This window comes from Bactrocera tryoni, chromosome 5 (assembly GCF_016617805.1).
Source record: "Bactrocera tryoni isolate S06 chromosome 5, CSIRO_BtryS06_freeze2, whole genome shotgun sequence".
Lineage (NCBI taxonomy): Eukaryota > Metazoa > Arthropoda > Insecta > Diptera > Tephritidae > Bactrocera > Bactrocera tryoni.
Window position 1 is genome coordinate 15,113,343 of NC_052503.1, and position 18,245 is coordinate 15,131,587.

Here is an 18,245-nt window from a genome sequence, read left to right on the forward strand (position 1 = left end):
CAAGAAAAAAATATTTATAAATACAGTTTCATAATGTACTATAAATTTTTTAAACATATTCGTTATAAAAATTTTTAAGTAGTATTTCGACAAACTCAATAAATTAATTATTAAATAATTATTTATTTTTAATTAAAAAATGTAATTGTTATGTTTGTGCAAAGCAACTCTGTGGTAAATGCAACCACATGAATGCTTTTTGACAGCTGCCAATTGGTAGCAACACAATCCACCACTCCCAAAAAGAAAATACCAACAGTGCATTAATCAAAACAATTTTTCGGTTTGCAAGCTAAAGCATGCAAAAATCTTCGCATATCGCACGCCAGGACTCACAAGAACAATTGCCGACCACACACTACAAAGTAGTTGTACCATCAATGAAGCGTCGTACATTGGCAGGCACCTGTGGCGTTGGTGTGTTTGTGATTGCATTCGTTGCGATTGTCATCTCATTCGCCACACCCAATTGGCTGGCAAGTGATGACCGGATAACTGGTGCTAAACTGAATCGTCTAGGATTATGGGTACATTGTTTTCGATCACTACCCGATGTGAATGACGATAGTCAACGCCGTTTCTTCGTCGGCTGTCGCTGGGTGTATGACCCCTTCACAACGGGCTACGATGAGATTCGAGGATTTTTACTGCCTGCATTCATGATTGCAACACAATTTTTCTACACACTTGCATTTATTGGAGCGCTAGTATCATGCGTAGGCGTCTTGGTATTCTTCCTCTGCGCTGGACCGGACCAAAAACACTTTGTAACTCTTATAAAGTTAATAGGGTATGTAATGTTGGGCACAGGTGTGAGTGCAGCTATTGCTGTTATTGTTTTTGCGTGTTTTGGCAATCGTAATGGCTGGATGCCGGAGCACGCCAACAATTGGTTCGGTTGGTCATTTGTGCTAGCGTGCGTTGGAACAGTATTTTCTTTAGTGACAGGAATTCTATTCCTTACTGAACAAAACGTACAAGCGAAAAAGCGCAAACAATTCAAAGAATCTCAAACACGTTTTGAGTTAGTGCAAGGCAAAGCCTAGTGGTGGAGTCATCTTTCGACAGAGGAACTTAGTTTGCTAATGCACAGGAGCAGTCGCGAAAGAAAACGATTGCGCGGAAAAATGCAACATAGTTCTACAAGTTTTACGAAAGAAGTGTAAAAGTATTTTAAGGATAAAAAAGACACGACTTCAAACATTCTATATTATTTAATCACGAAATCTAAGCATGCAGCATTGCATGTGCCTAAATTCCGTCCATTTAAAGGAAATAACGACCAGTTCTAAGTTGAAAGTTTTTTTACATATATAACTTCAACTTTTTTGAAGAGCTCGAAGCAATAAAACGCGAAATAATAGTCGTAAGTTTATGCAATTCACACAAGGTTAAATCGTATAGTTATAAAAAGCTCTCATAATTCAGCACAAATGGCCAAAAACGCAGTTGGTACTTATGACATGCATTTACGTACATATTAACTTGCAGTATATTTATAGTCACTTAAGACTGCCTTAAAGAAGAAAAACTTTTGCATTTGTGTCCAACAACGAATTTTAACTAGAATCTCAACTTGCAAATATAATTTTAAAATAAAAAACGAAAATAGCGTTAGCCGTTTGTACTGATTGTGTGTATTTGCACAATTATAATTTGGAAATTCACATTGGAATAATGAATGTAGTATGAAAACACATGTAAGCAAACATGCATTAGTGGTAACATCACGAATTGCTTTTAGAACAATACATATCTCTCTATTATCGTCCACGAATATTAAATAACAAAGTGCCTTAAGTAAAAATTGTTAAATGTAGTATATGTATCTAAGAATGAAGTAATTAAGAAGTATACGCGAATTGTGTGCGTCGTTCTCCTACAAAAATTGCATAAACTTTCATTGCTTTTTTATGTTCGCACAACATATTCATAGGCATATAATTAAATATAGACATACAGTAAGTAGACGGTTGAATAAGCACAAATCATTTTAATATTTTGCAACACAAAATTGTTAAAGCATTGGAGGCGCACAAAGTAAAAATCGACATATATAGCCTTTTTTGTATATATGTATCAACAAATAGTGCCTTAAAAACAATATTGTACAAATATACAAGTAATTAATACCTAATAATCATTCCAAATTTTCGAAAAGCATACCTATGTGTAAATTGTTTTGTATCTTTTAAATCGTAATAGAAAGTTTAAATGTATTTAAATTATTAATGCAGAAAAATTTTACATCTACACAATAAAGCATCCATACGTAGTTCATTCTATAATAATATACATATATATACAACTATAATAATATATCATGTTTACGTCTTATAAACCGGCGATGTCACACTTCGAATACGATATCTTCGCAAAGTTTTTTGTCCATTTTAAACTTTATAATTCGCTTCTACTTGATCGTTAATAAAGAAAATAAAACTAGTGTTATTGTGTGATTTTTCATTGTTCTTTATATTTCCACTACAAAAAACAATTTACTTGATTTATATGAGAACTTTTAGTGGGAAGTTTATAAACAGCGTGAGATATTAACAGTACACAGATAGTAGGGCAAACATGAATGGTAAGTACATACAACCCTCTTTTTTTTAATAGCTGGCTTGTAATTTAAAAATATGTACGTTGGATATTCAAATTTTTGGCCTTATATACTCAAAAGCCTTGGTCCATAAATGACCGAAGTAAGCACTCCCTGTTAAAATCCTGCTTTGGATCTTAGGCTTACAACCCAGGCCAGTTAATTACAATAACAATATTAAAAGCATATTATTGTGTTATTTTTATTATCGAAATCATTTTCTTTAGAATTATGCTTCAAATGTTAAAAAGATACACGGCAACTTTTTTCCACACTAGTCTATTCACCTATAGATGTCGCTTTACTGACATTTCATAGAGCTGATTTCATAGCTGCTGCATTTGTTTTGTCCAATTCGATTATTGCAATTAAGATCTACAAAAAATTATGGAATTTCCACCGTGTCCAGCATCTTTAAAACAAATCCAGCATTTCCTCAAGATCGCACAGGAGCATGATTCGCGTGATATTGTTGTGGCGTATTGGGCGCGGCTCTACGCTCTACAAATTGGATTAAAAATATCAAAGCAGCAACCAGATGAAACCAAATTACTATTGGGTGCGTAAATTTTGTGCAAGGGGTGTAGAGGAGATCAAATATTGACGTAAAAGTGACTCACTTTTGTTTTGATTCTAGCAATAATGGATTGGTTGGAAAATATGAAGAAGCAGCAAACGGAAAATGAAGCAATTACTAACGAGGTAGCGGCACAGGCACATTTAGAAAATTATGCTTTAAAATTATTCCTTTATGCTGATAAACAAGACCGTGACTCAAATTTTGGCAAGTGAGTTCAAGTAGTGCAGTAATATAATTAAGGAAATTTTTAAACAAAGCTTTATTCAATTCAATATTACTTTTATAGAAATGTGGTAAAAGCATTCTACTCCAGTGGTGTTATCTACGATGTACTGCAAACATTTGGTGAACTCTCCGAGGAATCTATACACAATCGGAAATATGCCAAATGGAAGGCAGCATACATTCATAATTGCCTTAAAAATGGCGAGACCCCCATACCCGGTCCAATGCCAGATGGTGATGATGAATTCGCAGCTGAAGGTGGTGCCATAGGTGGAAATGGTGATGGTGGAGGTTCAGCTGATGGTGAAGGTGATCCTGAAATCACTGCTATACCACAAGATCCACCAGCCGAGGAAGAAGTTGGTCCAGTACCGATACCAGATCCTTCACCACCGCAAAGCCCTCCACCTACCGTTGATGAGGTTCTGAATAATCCCAACAAATTACCAAGCCCACCAGTCGATGAAGAGAAACCTGGTGGTTTCGAGCCTTATGTACCGCAAGCGCAGCCAAGTCGAATATACATACCTCCAACACCAGTCGCCGATTTGCAATTAACACCAGAACAAATAATGAAAGCGCAAAAATATACGAAATTCGCTGGCACTGCTCTCAATTTCGATGATGTGAAAACAGCTATTGATAATTTGCAAAAAGCTTTAAAACTTTTAACAACGGGTGAAGATAGTTAAATTATTGCAAAAAAGGTATTACCGCTTTACAATTAATATATACATGTAGTTGTGCTGTGCTTATATGTCATATAGCTAACGAAATTCACTAAATATGTTTATATAATACCGCTGTAGTAAGTACTAAAAACCAATTATTGTATGGAATAAGTTACAAATACTAAAATAAAATTCAAAGCTTTTAATGCTCAATTTTTACTACAAAAAATAGATGTAAGCGAAATGAAGTTAAATAAGCTATTGAATACATTTCTGCTACACAGATTTATAGGGAAGCGTCCATACCATCGCATTTGGACAAATTTTACTAATTTTTATTGTACTTACTGCAAATAACTTCACATTATCACCAAAAAAAAATGGTTTTCAGTTTGAAATTTTTATTAAAATTGCGTGCGAATTTCATTTGAAAACAAAAATCGATGAATAAAATTTTAAATGATAGATGAAGTTCCACTACATCACATTTATGAATTAGTTTATTTCAATATTCATTAAATTGTGCGGTTAAAAACGTTCATTATATGATAATTATGTGTATATATTTACTGACAGTGTGTTGAGCACATTTCATGGTAGACTTTTGGATTTACAACGGGTTTTACTTTTAATTTCAAAGAAAACATTAATTTATGATACAAAATGGTGACTGTGCAGTTATGAGAATGTTGAATTAGAGATGTTTACGAGATTTCTTATGTATGATGTTATGAATGGTTATTAATGTTTGTCACTTTAATCATTGTTGTAATTGAATTGATTGCTTTGATGTGCAAATTGCACTTATGTGTGTATGTTTATCTTAAGTCTGATGTGATGAGCTGTGATGTGCGAGACCTTTTTTCTCATAGATAATTATGCGTTATATTTTATTAAAATGGATTGATTGTGAATATCTGCTTTCTACGATGTCTTATTGAGTTCTTAATCCTGTTTCACGCCATTCGTTTGTGGTTGTGTGGCAGCTGCTAATTCACTGTCTTTCCGACTTGTCTGTAATTTGAATATAATGTTCTAGTGTACAATTCGAATCTCTTTATTTGAGTTTTATATACCTGATACCATACAACAAGTCGTCCGCCTAGCATGAATGTAAATACGAGCGCCGGTCCAGATCGTTCGAATGGATCACTGACCATCCAATGTTGGTAGACACCCAAAATCATTAATAGCAACAGAGTTACATTGGCAGCATTTTTTACTTTATCTGCAATTTCATTTATTCATTTATTTAAAATGTTATTTAATTACTTAAAGTGTTTCGATAAGTCATTATGTATGCGTTTATTTTTAACTTACGATATGGAATAAGTGCCATAGCCAGCCCGCAAGTTATTTCCAGGATACCAACAGTTCGACGATACCACTTCGAGGGCAATTTGAAGCCAAACATTGTGGCCAGCGGAAAAACTTTGGCATATTTAACATATTCTGTTCGCTGTAAAATATAAACAAATACAATACAAATTAACAATAACCTTAAATATTAAAAAAAATATATAAAACTTGATTATTTAAAAACATAATAGTAATAAATTTCTAACTTTTTGTTAACAATTTGAAATTCTATTAAATTTTCTCAACAAAAAACAAGAAGAAAACGTTGACTTCTCAGTTTTTGAAACCTCACAGGTGCATATTTTATAGCCAAAAGGGTATAAAATGGTTTGTAAATTGATTTTGATCGCTCAGTCTATATGGCAACTATATGTTATAGTGGATCGATATCAATGGTTTCGACAAATGAGCAGCTTCATATGGAGAAAAATACCTTTGTAAAATTTCGGAAATATATATCAAAAACTGAGGGCCTAGTTTGCTTATATACAGATGGGCAGACAAACATGGTTAAACCGACTCAGCACGTGACGTTTATAATTTTATTTTCGACGTTTCCATTCTGGATGTAAAAACTTCGAGGTAAACTTAATAAATCTTGTTTAGCGTATAAAAAACGAAAATTTCATTATTTAAATGTTGTCACTCTTTGTTTCAACAATTTGTATTTACAATCATTTTACTCAGCACAAAAAAATACGTATATTTTAAGTTTTAGAGATAACTTGTATATAAAACATATCAGAGAGAGCAAACAAAGTATTTTCGTATATGATTTTTGTTCAAAATTGTTTTTGCCTACACACATGTATTTACGATTTAAATCTGCATACATATGTAGATATGTATATATGTATGTAAAAAATTTTATTATGAAATTTATTAGCGCTTTTCGCTTTCACACTGTAAGAATTGGCATTGCAAAAGACCATCAAAATTTCAAGTTCAAAACAAAATATTTTATATTTCTATGATATGGAGGTATAAGAATATATTTACAAATTATTGCACTTTTTATATTGAAATATGTATTTACGTTAAGAATGTTTTCTCTTTTACATACATATAATTTTATATGTATTCAACGTAAACATTTACAAACGTTACGTATGGATGTACATACACTTATGTAGTTATCTATTGCGTATATTTGTATGAATATTTCACATCTTTGAAATACGTATTTAAATTTATGCCATGTGTTGTTACTTGTGCTTGAGGAAATACTTTTGTTTCAGCAAGTAAAATCGGAAGTAAGCATATAAATTCAGACATATGTATATACTTACACATATATACAACGTGTATATTTACAATTTTTTTACAATGTAGAGAGAGGCGTCATGATAATGACCTCGATTTAGAATCTATGAGGACAGCATTGTTTCTGGGGCTATAAAAACCTGTCATAATTTGCAAAAACAGTTTTTGAAAACTCAAACGAAGAAAAAATGTTTTACATCATATTTTTTATGCATTATGTTATTTTTTTTTCAGAAAAATACTTATTTTGCTTATACTATAAAATTGTATACATATGTACATATGTATATGTACGTCATGGACAAGCGTCACAATTTTGAGCGGAAAATATCGCTAAGGCAGCTGCCAAAAGCAGAAAATGATGAGCTGGTTTCTTCCTCCACATACACCACTTAGATTATAAATAAATAAATTATAAGTAATAAATAAGTTGTATGCGGTTTTTGTATTCAGGATTTTGAAATATATATCCGAAAACTAATATACAAGCAATAATGTAAAATTATTCGTACTTAAATTTGGTGTAAATATTAACAGCTATAAACATTCAATTTTCACCTTTTTTTTATTATAAACTATGTACATACATATATACAGTATTTGATGCGAAATACATATATATCTATACTGACATTTATCTATTATCCGCTCGTAATTTTCGTTTTGCAATTCCATATTCTTCGATAGCGTTTATTTTGCGGGAAAAAAATGTTTATTAGCTTTATTTCGTGCCGCCAAGTAAAAGTGTTTCAATAAAACTTTGTTTACACAGAAAATTAATTGTACAATTACGTTGAGCGCTTCATGAGTTCAATAACATAAATTAAAGTCGGTGTACTACATGTTTTCGGCTACTTAGAAATTTTCAAGTGCCTCAAACTAGGTAAATAAATAAATGGTTGAGTATGTGCTCAGCTGGAAGTTGTATTTCATGATCAATAATAGGTATTATTGGAACATGGAAATGGACAATAAATCAAACAGAAGAGGATGAAAAATGTTTAACTCATTCGAATACATTCATGAATATTCACTTATCGCTCAATAAAGCAGAAATATATTTATAAAATATGACATAATAGCCAAATCGCAAAAGTTGTGAGAAACCAAGCTGTGGTATTTAAATGCTGGACACCAATGTATGATTTAAGAAATTTTATCTTAAAACCTTTGTAATCATAACGAATAAATGATATACCATTTGTTTTCTCAATTTCCGTTTACGATCACGAAATAGTATAGTACAACTCTCTTGTGCAAAACGTAGAAAATAGAGGAAAACATGCTTCATTATTTACATACATGCATAAAACCTCATAAATCGTCCAGTGAGAATTTTTCAAATTCGGTCACAAGATGAGTTAATTATAAAGTTTTTTTTGTTATGGACATAGTCGATAGAACGATCATAATGAAGTTATTTTATGGAAACTATTTTTTTCGTGAAGGGTATTTTAGCTTCGAAGTTAATTTGTTTTATTAATCAGACCCAAATATCTTGTCTTTAATTTTTGGAAGGCATTCAAATAGAAAAAATCAATAATTCCTGGTACATCCATATGGATTGCATATGCAATATACTTTACAAATGTACAGCAGTTTTATGTGTACATCGATAAGCATACAAAATCATATATTAGTATCTCTCAGATATACATAAATACATGTAAGACACATGTATGCATATAATTATGAAGGCTTTATGTATCAACAGAATCATTGATTTTTCATTTAAGAAAAAGATACATGGTTTCACCTATATACATTCTAAGAATACACATACATATGTGTTAACTAAACTTAACTAAATTTAATTTAATGCTTACCAAGTCCTTGAATAGATCCTTGCTAATAGCTGGTGTCAACTTAAGTAATCCCACAAAGATGAAGAATAATCCGAGCAGTATGGAAAGACTCTTCAAAACTATCGTATTCGATGTGGTCATTTTGAGAATTATATGTATAAGTATTTATATTTCAATAATGTGCTTTTTCTTTACTTAATTTACATACATATATCTATATAATAGCGTTTTTAAAATTTTCAATCTAATCAACTAAATATACATACAAATGTGTATAAATGACACAAGTTCATTAAATTCAATTTTTTGTTAGCACAAATTTTGCTTATACATACATACATACATATGTATGCATTTGCAAATGTATGTATAAACTGGTGTTGTTGCTATTCCCACAAAGCGCCGCACTGCAAATCCCTTATACACGTAATAAATAGACAACCGTTTGGTCTATTTTTAGTGTTAATCGTTCAAAAATTTTGTTCAAACAAAAATTTCATATATGCTATATTTTCACTTTCTTCTTATTTTGTATTTTAAATACATATTTTATTTTACTCTTATTTGTATTTTTCTTTTGGTGTTTAGACAACAACCGGCCCGGCGCGTTTATTTTTATTGAAACCCACGGCGCTCATGTTCGAAAATGACTGAAACGGTCGGTCAGTCGGTAGCTCGCCAAAAGTGGCAAATTGCTGGTAACGAAACTAAATGTTTCTTGGCTCTACGAAGGGCGGTGGATGGTAATATAGGCAATGCTGTTGACTATATAGACAGACGCTATTGCGGTGGTTGTTTTCTAACGAAGCCATCTTCGCGATGTTTGCAGCTTCCTGTAAATCGATTGACACACATATTCATACACATGCAAAATCGTCAGTGACTGTTTTTGCAGATAATAAGAAAAAAGAAAAATAGTGAACACAAAACATCTTTTATGTGGACAAGCAGATCCTTAGAGTTAAGAAATCATAAATTATAGAAATAAATACAACTAAATTCCTAGACATCTAAAGTATAATGAATTCCGTCAGTACTAGTAGTTAACAACTTCCTTTTCCGTTTTGGAGTCAATGAATGTTATAAATTTGGTAATTAAGAACTTGAGTAATGGACAAACTTATAATGTGTTTCCACTTTTAAACTTTTTAATCCAAATTTAGTTTTTTTGAAAGTTTTAGTTTGTGTTATTTCTATCAAATTTGTGGAATTTATGTAAAGCATTGGTAAATGTGCTGAAGATTTCGATTATAATTTTATATCTAGATTTAAATAAATTTTTAATACTGTTTTTTATTACCAACGTTGCGCAAACACATTTTAGAAATGCATATCTGTATACATGAACCACCAGCTGTTCATTCTGCTAAAATTTGTCGTTGTAAGCAATTTGTTCTTAATTGCTTTGTGTAAATTTTCCAATTATAACGTTTTTTATTTATTCAGAAATGTCTTTAGTTGCTTACGCGGCCAGCAGTGATGAGGATTCTGACCATTCCGAAGAAGAAGAAGTTTCCTCTTCCCACACTAAAACCAAAGGACGAGTTGTATCGGTGACACCTGTGGTCAATGGTAATCTCGGCACAGGCACAATAAGCGACGACGAAGATGATTATGCGCCAACCGAATATACAGCAATTTCAAAAAGTAAAATATCTCAAAGTCTTTTATTGCCCCAACCAAAAAATATAATTGAAGTTAAAGCACCAGAAGAAGAGTTCGACCTAACGCCAATTTTTGCAAAACTTCCATTACCCAAAAACACCGTTGAAAATAATGCAACTATCGAAGAAGAAGACGATGAATTTTTACATAAAAAGGCGGTAGCATCGTCTGAAGAAGTTAAACCTAAACCTGTGCATGTGGCACCCAGTAAAGGTCCTGTTAAAATTACAATTCCATCATTGAAAGATTTTAGTGACGTTGAAAAAGATATTGCTAGAAAAGGGAAAATCAAGCAATTACCCGAAGGACAGAAAAAGTCTAGTTTATTAAGCATGCTACCACAAGCGAAGTCAGAGCAGAATTTTGCTAAGGCTGCTCCTAGCATCGCGTCAAATGATATTACACCTCAGGTGAAAAAAACTCCATCACTTACAAACAACCCATTTATTCCGGATGCTGTAAAAACTCGACGTCCCGCATGTAACACCGAAGGTGTTGATGGTATAAAAAAACCAATAAAGAAGCACAAACCCACCGATAAAGCAAAAATATCGTTGGTCAACTGCAGTGACAGTGACGACAGTGGCGATGAACCCGGTGATTTCTTCTCCCTCAATTCCGAAGACAAACTACCGGAAGTTAGCATTAACGAAATTAATGCTATGGTCGCGGAACGTGCTGTTAAAATGGCAAACGTAACGACAGAATTCTTAAGAAAGTTTACAGAAAACAAACAATCTGGGGAAGAAAATGTAGAAGTAGAAAACGAGAGGCGGTTGGCAGAAAAACGAACTGAGCAGCCTGTTTTGGATAAGACTGCTTTGCAAGCACTGACAGGCACTAGTTCCAAACGAAGAAAAAGAGAAGAAAACATACAGGTTGTGGATATCTCAAGCGCCGAAGTACTACCAAGCAGAGAAGAATGGATGCGTACAGCTTTAGCGTCTTCTACTGCCTACCAACCAACTGGTGTTTTAGTTGATGAAGAACCGGTAGCTGGTACTAGGCGAAAACATCAAATCACCTATCTGGCACACAAAGCGAAAGCCAACGAAGCTGAATTACAAGCAATGTGGTCTGCGAATCGTCAAACTCGGAAGGCAACCCAAAGCAAATACGGGTTTTAGAATGTATTCTTTAATTCTTAACTATATTTAGTACATAAATGTGTTAATTTACATTTTTTAAACAAATAGATTGTATAAAAATGAAAGTGTAATTTTCACCAAGATTCAATTTTGTTCAGTCGACCAAACACGTAAACAATTGATGCAGAAAGCAGTATCCATATGGGTATCATTGTCACAAATATTGATATCTCCCACTGCGGGTATTCTAAACGCAAACAAATCATAAGCTGAGAAGCGATTTTCAGCAACACACCACAAATGTACCATTGGTAATAAATGAGCAACTCCTTGAGTCGTTTTAAATTTCTCCATTTGCGTATGATTTTTATAACCACGTAAATTATTAATATTCCGTCAAATACCCATAGCGGAATGAAAGTAACAAACCAGCTCCAGTGTGTTCGTGGATCCAATCGGAGACATAGCAAAATGAGAAAGACTAGCACAATGAACCAAGTAAACAATGCACGATGTGCTAAAGTCATTATTACGTTTTATTATGCGTTAATTGCCAACATTATCCTATATTTAATAACTTGTTTAGCACTCAGATTATTTTTCAATTGATCAAAATAATTGTTGAGAATCTAAATGGGTGAAATATGTGAACTTATCCGGCAGAAACAAAACAAAAATATTTTGTAAGAGTTGCCAATTCAAACATTAATATCAGTTCGAATAGGTTTTCTTTAACTATAATTTTTGACAAAATTGTATTAATTTAATTTTATAACCAATTGTAGAAATCATCACCGTATTTGTTAATTTAAAGTATTTTATATTCAAAAATAAAATATTATTTCTTAAATAAAACCAAAAGAGTACGCTAAAATTTTTTATTTTTTTTCTTACAGCTGATTCTTGAAATATTGTAATAGATGTAAAACGTTGAGTAGTAGACGATTGATAACTTGACGTGTCACTTTTTCAGCAAAAATAGAATTTTGCACATATTCCAATAATTTTTATAATTTTACCAAGTATTCAGTATTTTAGTGGAATCACTTGTGACTCTAAAAGTTACTATACTTAATTGCTACATGAAAGCAATATTTTGGAACTTTAAGTAGTTATATTTACGATAAAATCAAAAACACACGACAGCAAGTAACACAAGAGTAGTGAATCCTAACCATCACTGCTTCGAAAAGTTCGGAACGATTTATATATTCCAAAATGCTGACCAACTTTGAATCAAAGTCAGCACGTGTTAAAGGTTTATCCTTCCACCCAAAACGACCATGGATTCTTGCCAGTTTACACACTGGTGTAATTCAACTTTGGGATTACCGCATGCACACACTGCTTGAGAAATTCGATGAGCACGATGGACCGGTGCGAAGTGTCGCCTTTCATCAACAAATGCCACTCTTTGTATCTGGAGGCGATGATTATAAAATTAAAGTATGGAATTACAAACAACGTCGATGCATTTTCACTCTTTTGGCTCATTTGGACTACGTACGTACAGTTGCATTCCATCATGAATATCCATGGATTTTAAGTTCATCAGATGATCAAACGATTCGCATATGGAACTGGCAATCCAGAAATTGTATTTGTGTGCTTACTGGACATAATCATTATGTTATGAGTGCTCAGTTCCATCCGACAGAAGATCAAATAGTCTCCGCTTCTTTGGATCAAACTGTACGAGTGTGGGATATTTCCGGGCTACGTAAGAAAAATGTTGCACCTGGACCCGGTGGATTGGAAGACCATTTGAAGGGTCATCCTGGTGCAACCGATCTCTTTGGACAAGCTGATGCTGTTGTCAAACATGTGCTTGAGGGTCACGACCGGGGCGTGAATTGGGCAAGTTTTCATCCCACTTTGCCACTCATTGTTTCAGGCGCTGACGATCGTCTTGTCAAGTTATGGCGTATGAACGAATATAAAGCTTGGGAAGTCGATACATGCCGAGGTCACTACAACAATGTTTCCTGTGTATTATTCCATCCTAGGCAAGATGTAATACTTTCGAACGGAGAAGATCGTAGCATTCGAGTATGGGATATGACAAAGCGCCAATGCTTGTATACTTTCCGACGTGACGGTGAACGCTTTTGGATACTCACAGCTCATCCCACATTAAATCTGTTTGCTGCTGGCCATGATGGCGGTTGGTACACTGAATATAGCAATTTATTATTATGCGCACATTTACATAATTTTTTTTTTCTTATTAGGCATGTTGGTATTCAAATTGGAACGCGAACGTCCAGCCTACGCCGTTCATGGTAACTTACTTTATTATGTGAAGGACCGTTTCCTGCGCAAACTTGATTTCACAACTACTAAAGACACCGTTGTAATGCAATTACGTGGGGGTGCTAAATCACCAGTACACAGCATGTCTTATAATCCTGCATTGAATGCCGTGCTCATTTGCACACGAACCAACAATCTTGAAAATAGCACCTACGATTTATATCAAATACCCAAAGATTCTGAATCTCAGAATGAGACCGAATCAAAACGTTCATCTGGCATCACCGCTATCTGGGTAGCGCGCAATCGTTTCGCTGTACTCGATCGCAATCAACAGTTGGTAATTAAGAACTTCAAAAATGAAGTTACTAAAAAAATTCCAACTTTCTGTGAAGAGATATTTTATGCTGGTACAGGCATGTTATTGATACGTGACCCAGAATATGTTACGCTCTATGAAGTACAACGTTTAGTATCCGTGGGCTGCATTAAATTGGCTAAGTGTCGTTATGTTGTGTGGTCCGCTGACATGTCATTGGTCGCGTTGCTCTGCAAGCACTCTGTGACTATTTGTGACCGTCGTTTGCAATATTTGTGCACAATTCAGGAGAATTGTCGCGTCAAGTCTGGCGCTTGGGATGATTCGGGTGTATTTATATACACTACAAGCAATCACATAAAATACGCCATTACCAACGGCGATCATGGTATCATTCGCACCCTGGACTTGCCTATTTATTTGACACGTGTTAAAGGCAATCAGGTGTTCTGTCTGGATCGCGAGTGCCGAACACGTGTACTACACATCGATTCAACGGAATACAAATTCAAGTTGGCGCTCATTAATCGTAAATACGACGAAGTTTTGCATATGGTCCGCAATGCACGACTAGTGGGTCAGAGCATTATTGCCTATCTGCAGCAAAAGGGATATCCCGAAGTTGCGCTACATTTCGTAAAAGATGAGAAAACGCGTTTTGGGCTGGCTTTAGAATGTGGTAATATTGAAATCGCTTTGGAAGCTGCCAAGGCACTAGACGACAAAGACTGTTGGGATCGTCTAGGTCAAGCTGCATTGCTGCAGGTAAGGATACAAATTTATAAATTATATACATACACATACTGTATACAATAAAATTATTATATCCAATTATTTTAGGGAAATCATCAAGTGGTCGAAATGTGCTACCAACGCACAAAGAACTTTGATAAGCTCAGCTTCCTCTATCTAATCACGGGTAATCTGGAAAAGCTCAAGAAAATGAATAAGATCGCAGAAATCCGCAAAGATGTGTCAGCTCAATACCAGGGTGCCTTGCTCCTAGGCGATGTTAAGGAACGTGTAAGCATACTGAAAAATTGCGGACAACTGTCATTGGCCTACCTCACGGCAGCAACTCATGGTTTACAAGAACAAGCTGAGCAGTTGGAAAATGTTATCACACAGGAAGGCAATGAGTTGCCTGTTGTCAACCCAAATGCAACATTATTACAGCCACCGGTACCCATACAGCAAGTAGAAAGCAACTGGCCATTGTTGACTGTCTCAAAGGGCTTCTTTGAGGGTGCAATGATAACACGTGCTGGTACCAGTGCCACAGCTAGACAAGCGCTTAATGCCAATGCTGACGCCGCTGTCTTGGATGATGTTGGCGCAGGTGACGGCTGGGGCGCTGACGCTGATTTGGGTCTCGGTGACGATGGTGATGATGAAATGCATGATGCTTTAGATGAACCCGGCACTGAAGGTGTAGGCGATGAGGGCGCCGGCTGGGATGTTGGCGATGATGATTTGGTGGTACCCGAAGAACTTGCATCGAAAATTAAAGCCTCAGCTTTGGACAACGGTTTCTATGCTGCACCAAATAAAGGGCTTTCGGCCGCACAACATTGGGCTAACCATTCACCACTTGTATTGGACCACGTTAAGTCTGGTTCATTTGAATCGGCATTCCGCTTACTAAACGACCAATTAGGTGTTATTAACTTCAAGCCATTCAAAACCCTCTTTCTGCAGAATTACACATGTGCACGCACCAGTTTTACAGCTATGCCTAATTTGCAGTCATTAACCGCATATCCACTGCGTAACAGCGGCGAGACCAATCCTAAGAATCAACGACCAGCTTTGGGTGTAAAATTAAATGATTTGGTGCAGCGTCTGCAGGCCGGTTACCAATTAACTACAGGCGGCAAATTTACCGAAGCTATAGAGAAATTCCATTCCATATTACTGCACATCCCACTGTTGGTGGTGGAAACAAAGCAAGATATTGCTGAAACCCAGCAATTGTTGAAAATCTGTTCCGAATACATACTCGGTTTAAAGATGGAGACCGAACGCAAAGGTATGCCAAAATCTACGTTGGAGGAGCAGAAGCGACTTTGCGAAATGGCGGCTTACTTTACACACTGCAAACTACAACCTGTCCACCAGATTCTTACGTTGCGCACAGCATTAAATATGTTCTTCAAACTCAAGAACTATAAGACCGCTGCATCATTTGCACGTCGATTGCTTGAGCTGGGACCACGCCCGGAAGTGGCGCAACAAGTGCGCAAAATATTACAAGCATGCGAAGTCAATCCCGTTGATGAACACCAACTGCAATATGAAGAATTCAATCCATTCAATATTTGTGGCATAAGCTATAAGCCGCTGTATCGCGGCAAGCCAGAAGTGACATGTCCCTTCTGTAGTGCTGCTTTCGATCCACAATATAAGGGCAACTTGTGCACGGTCTGCGAAGTGAGTCAAATCGGCAAAGATAGTATTGGCTTACGCATATCGAATTTGCAATTTCGTTAAATGTTAGCAAAAAGTTATTTGTGAGTAGATTGCCTATAGTGGCTTTAAGCGGAATGTCAATTGCTGGCAATCAATTCAATAAGTTTAGTTGATAATTTTACACAAATCTATATTACGAAAATGTGTTTTGCCAATTATATTATATTCCTAACCAAAAAAAAAGTTCAATAAAATTACGTATATTTAAAAATATAACTTGATTTTTAAAATAATAAATGTAATATTTTTCATTGTAAGCTCTAATTTACCGTGCCATTGTTTTAACTGTTCAACCGCAAACTTGTTTAACCACACGTGAGAAAATTTATATAAATAATGAATGTGAATAGGGTTTTTCTAGCAAAATAATTTGGACTATGACTTCGTTGATAGAAGAGTTCCTTCGAATTATGTTTAAAATTTGATAAAGATGTGCGCAAAATTCCAGATCGATATCGCAAAAACTGAGGGACTAGTCGCGTATACATATATAGACAGATGGAAATTGACTTAGAAAACCTTTGCAATGACGATCTAATAACTATCTGTTTCATATACATGTAGTCTGATGTGTATTCGTCAACTAGTCAGGAAAACACATGGAGTATAGTAATACCTTTTTACCAGGTGGAAATTTAATGGATATAAAATTAATACAATTATTAGTATTGGACGTAATACATATTTTGCACAAAATAATACTTAATTTTGAGAAAACCGCCATTATTTATGCTTACAATTAAAATAATAAACTAATTAGCATATGTAGAATAAAAATTCGGCGTGAATACAACTAGGGGCCGATAAAGGAGGTCCTTGATTTTACAAATTAAAATATGTAACTTTTCGGTATATAATAAATTTTACACTTACACAATGCACTTTTTTCTTTTATTTTGCGAAAGAATTAAAAAATTAAACAGAAAGACCCTTCTATATCAGCCTTTACCCCGTATCAGAGTAATTCTATTCTAAAGTTTACCCCGCTTTTCTTTCTCCCCGAAGTTAACGTCTCCACATACTGGCACCAACTCCAATACCACCTGAGGGTACACCGCGGCGTACAGCTTCCATATCAACTTCTGGTCGGCTATCACGATATGCTCGTTTGGAATCCTCGAATTCGCGAAGCCTCAAATTATATCGTTCGATTTGTTCGCGCAATATTTGATCTTCGTGCATTGCACGTCGTTCATCGAACTCCAGACAGCCCGATCCATCCAAACGTTCCAAATCTAGCCAACCACGAAAACGCACACACACGCCGTTCATTATAAAGTACGATTTTATATAAACCTTTCCATGTTCTTTATCAAAATCGCATTCCTTATCATGTAAATATGGGTTTTGGGTTGCGTTAAAAACCAGTTGTAGATTCGTACCCGATGCCACAAATGAGATTTCAGTATGACCCTCACGACAACCATTGTGGAAACGCATTTGGCGTTCTTCTTGAGCCCGTTCGCGATACCCAGTATAACGGATTTCACTCTCCCGGCTTAAGCGACGGAATAGTTCATCGCTTTCAAATTTTGCCTTTTGGTCGGGCACAACACGCGGCATTTTAAATATGAAACGCGGCCTTTAAAGATAACATTACTGCCAAATTATATATATATATATAATTTTTAATTTCAAACAATTTACCTGGGCTGCTCATAGATGCCTATGGGGTCGTTGTAAATCATGCTGGCCAATGCTGCTTCATTCATTTTCGATAAAGTGATTTAACTCTCTATATATTTGATTATATACGACTATTGTGCTATCTGCTTTTAATTTACGGACCGATATTTAATGATGGATTATTTAAACTTTAATTCTTATACAGTAAAATTAACAGCACTCAATATTTATAGGAACACACATCTAAATCCAAAAATATAGCTGCACATAGTTGTTTTTCGACTTTTCTGTTGTTATACTAACATTTTTGCGGTTTCGTA

General features: G+C 34.9%; 7 protein-coding genes across 7 annotated transcripts; 4 read left to right on the plus strand and 3 right to left on the minus strand.

Moving 5' to 3' along the window:
- The first annotated feature begins 214 nt into the window (after positions 1–214).
- On the plus strand, positions 215–2,451 carry LOC120778175 (transmembrane protein 182). Its single transcript, XM_040109910.1, has one exon. It carries the CDS (start codon positions 300–302, stop codon positions 1,044–1,046), a length of 747 nt encoding a protein of 248 aa, XP_039965844.1. The 5' UTR covers positions 215–299; the 3' UTR covers positions 1,047–2,451.
- A 466-nt stretch (positions 2,452–2,917) lies between these two features.
- LOC120776756 (vacuolar protein sorting-associated protein VTA1 homolog) lies at positions 2,918–4,284 on the plus strand. The gene is made up of 3 exons (XM_040107718.1): positions 2,918–3,161; positions 3,240–3,390; positions 3,469–4,284. Exons 1-3 carry the CDS (start codon positions 2,990–2,992, stop codon positions 4,097–4,099), a joined length of 954 nt encoding a protein of 317 aa, XP_039963652.1. The 5' UTR covers positions 2,918–2,989; the 3' UTR covers positions 4,100–4,284.
- Positions 4,285–4,526: 242 nt separating this feature from the next.
- LOC120776757 (transmembrane protein 35A) lies at positions 4,527–8,719 on the minus strand. The gene is made up of 4 exons (XM_040107719.1): positions 8,527–8,719; positions 5,399–5,537; positions 5,155–5,306; positions 4,527–5,092 (listed from the first exon to the last, which is right to left on the minus strand). Exons 1-4 carry the CDS (start codon positions 8,644–8,646, stop codon positions 5,024–5,026), a joined length of 480 nt encoding a protein of 159 aa, XP_039963653.1. The 5' UTR covers positions 8,647–8,719; the 3' UTR covers positions 4,527–5,023.
- On the plus strand, positions 7,362–11,389 carry LOC120776755 (proline-rich protein PRCC). Its single transcript, XM_040107717.1, has 3 exons — positions 7,362–7,583; positions 9,094–9,596; positions 9,952–11,389. Exon 3 carries the CDS (start codon positions 9,954–9,956, stop codon positions 11,295–11,297), a length of 1,344 nt encoding a protein of 447 aa, XP_039963651.1. The 5' UTR covers positions 7,362–7,583; positions 9,094–9,596; positions 9,952–9,953; the 3' UTR covers positions 11,298–11,389.
- On the minus strand, positions 11,292–11,913 carry LOC120776759 (transmembrane protein 60). Its single transcript, XM_040107720.1, has one exon. It carries the CDS (start codon positions 11,783–11,785, stop codon positions 11,393–11,395), a length of 393 nt encoding a protein of 130 aa, XP_039963654.1. The 5' UTR covers positions 11,786–11,913; the 3' UTR covers positions 11,292–11,392.
- Positions 11,914–12,218: 305 nt separating this feature from the next.
- On the plus strand, positions 12,219–16,488 carry LOC120777105 (coatomer subunit alpha). Its single transcript, XM_040108241.1, has 3 exons — positions 12,219–13,422; positions 13,490–14,595; positions 14,671–16,488. The coding sequence occupies exons 1-3, from the start codon at positions 12,477–12,479 to the stop codon at positions 16,318–16,320; spliced, it is 3,702 nt and encodes a 1,233-aa protein (XP_039964175.1). The 5' UTR covers positions 12,219–12,476; the 3' UTR covers positions 16,321–16,488.
- Positions 16,489–16,904: 416 nt separating this feature from the next.
- LOC120778594 (protein big brother) lies at positions 16,905–18,196 on the minus strand. Its single transcript, XM_040110465.1, has 2 exons — positions 17,947–18,196; positions 16,905–17,881 (listed from the first exon to the last, which is right to left on the minus strand). The coding sequence occupies exons 1-2, from the start codon at positions 18,009–18,011 to the stop codon at positions 17,305–17,307; spliced, it is 642 nt and encodes a 213-aa protein (XP_039966399.1). The 5' UTR covers positions 18,012–18,196; the 3' UTR covers positions 16,905–17,304.
- Positions 18,197–18,245: the final 49 nt, after the last annotated feature.

Bases quoted from the DNA above. Each gene is read 5' to 3' on its own strand.
- LOC120776755 (XM_040107717.1), top strand. From the start codon at position 9,954: ATGTCTTTAGTTGCTTACGCGGCCAGCAGTGATGAGGATTCTGACCAT.
- LOC120776757 (XM_040107719.1), bottom strand. From the start codon at position 8,646: ATGACCACATCGAATACGATAGTTTTGAAGAGTCTTTCCATACTGCTC. The intron at 5,307-5,398 runs GTAAGTTAAAAA...ATGAAATTGCAG, and splicing joins TATGGCACTTATTCCATATC to ATAAAGTAAAAAATGCTGCC. The intron at 5,093-5,154 runs GTATATAAAACT...TTCAAATTACAG, and splicing joins GACTTGTTGTATGGTATCAG to ACAAGTCGGAAAGACAGTGA.
- LOC120778594 (XM_040110465.1), bottom strand. From the start codon at position 18,011: ATGAATGAAGCAGCATTGGCCAGCATGATTTACAACGACCCCATAGGC. The intron at 17,882-17,946 runs GTAAATTGTTTG...TTATCTTTAAAG, and splicing joins GGCATCTATGAGCAGCCCAG to GCCGCGTTTCATATTTAAAA.
- LOC120776759 (XM_040107720.1), bottom strand. From the start codon at position 11,785: ATGACTTTAGCACATCGTGCATTGTTTACTTGGTTCATTGTGCTAGTC.
- LOC120778175 (XM_040109910.1), top strand. From the start codon at position 300: ATGCAAAAATCTTCGCATATCGCACGCCAGGACTCACAAGAACAATTG.
- LOC120776756 (XM_040107718.1), top strand. From the start codon at position 2,990: ATGGAATTTCCACCGTGTCCAGCATCTTTAAAACAAATCCAGCATTTC. The intron at 3,162-3,239 runs GTGCGTAAATTT...TTTTGATTCTAG, and splicing joins TGAAACCAAATTACTATTGG to CAATAATGGATTGGTTGGAA. The intron at 3,391-3,468 runs GTGAGTTCAAGT...TTACTTTTATAG, and splicing joins CGTGACTCAAATTTTGGCAA to AAATGTGGTAAAAGCATTCT.
- LOC120777105 (XM_040108241.1), top strand. From the start codon at position 12,477: ATGCTGACCAACTTTGAATCAAAGTCAGCACGTGTTAAAGGTTTATCC. The intron at 13,423-13,489 runs GTTGGTACACTG...TTTTCTTATTAG, and splicing joins TGCTGCTGGCCATGATGGCG to GCATGTTGGTATTCAAATTG. The intron at 14,596-14,670 runs GTAAGGATACAA...CAATTATTTTAG, and splicing joins GTCAAGCTGCATTGCTGCAG to GGAAATCATCAAGTGGTCGA.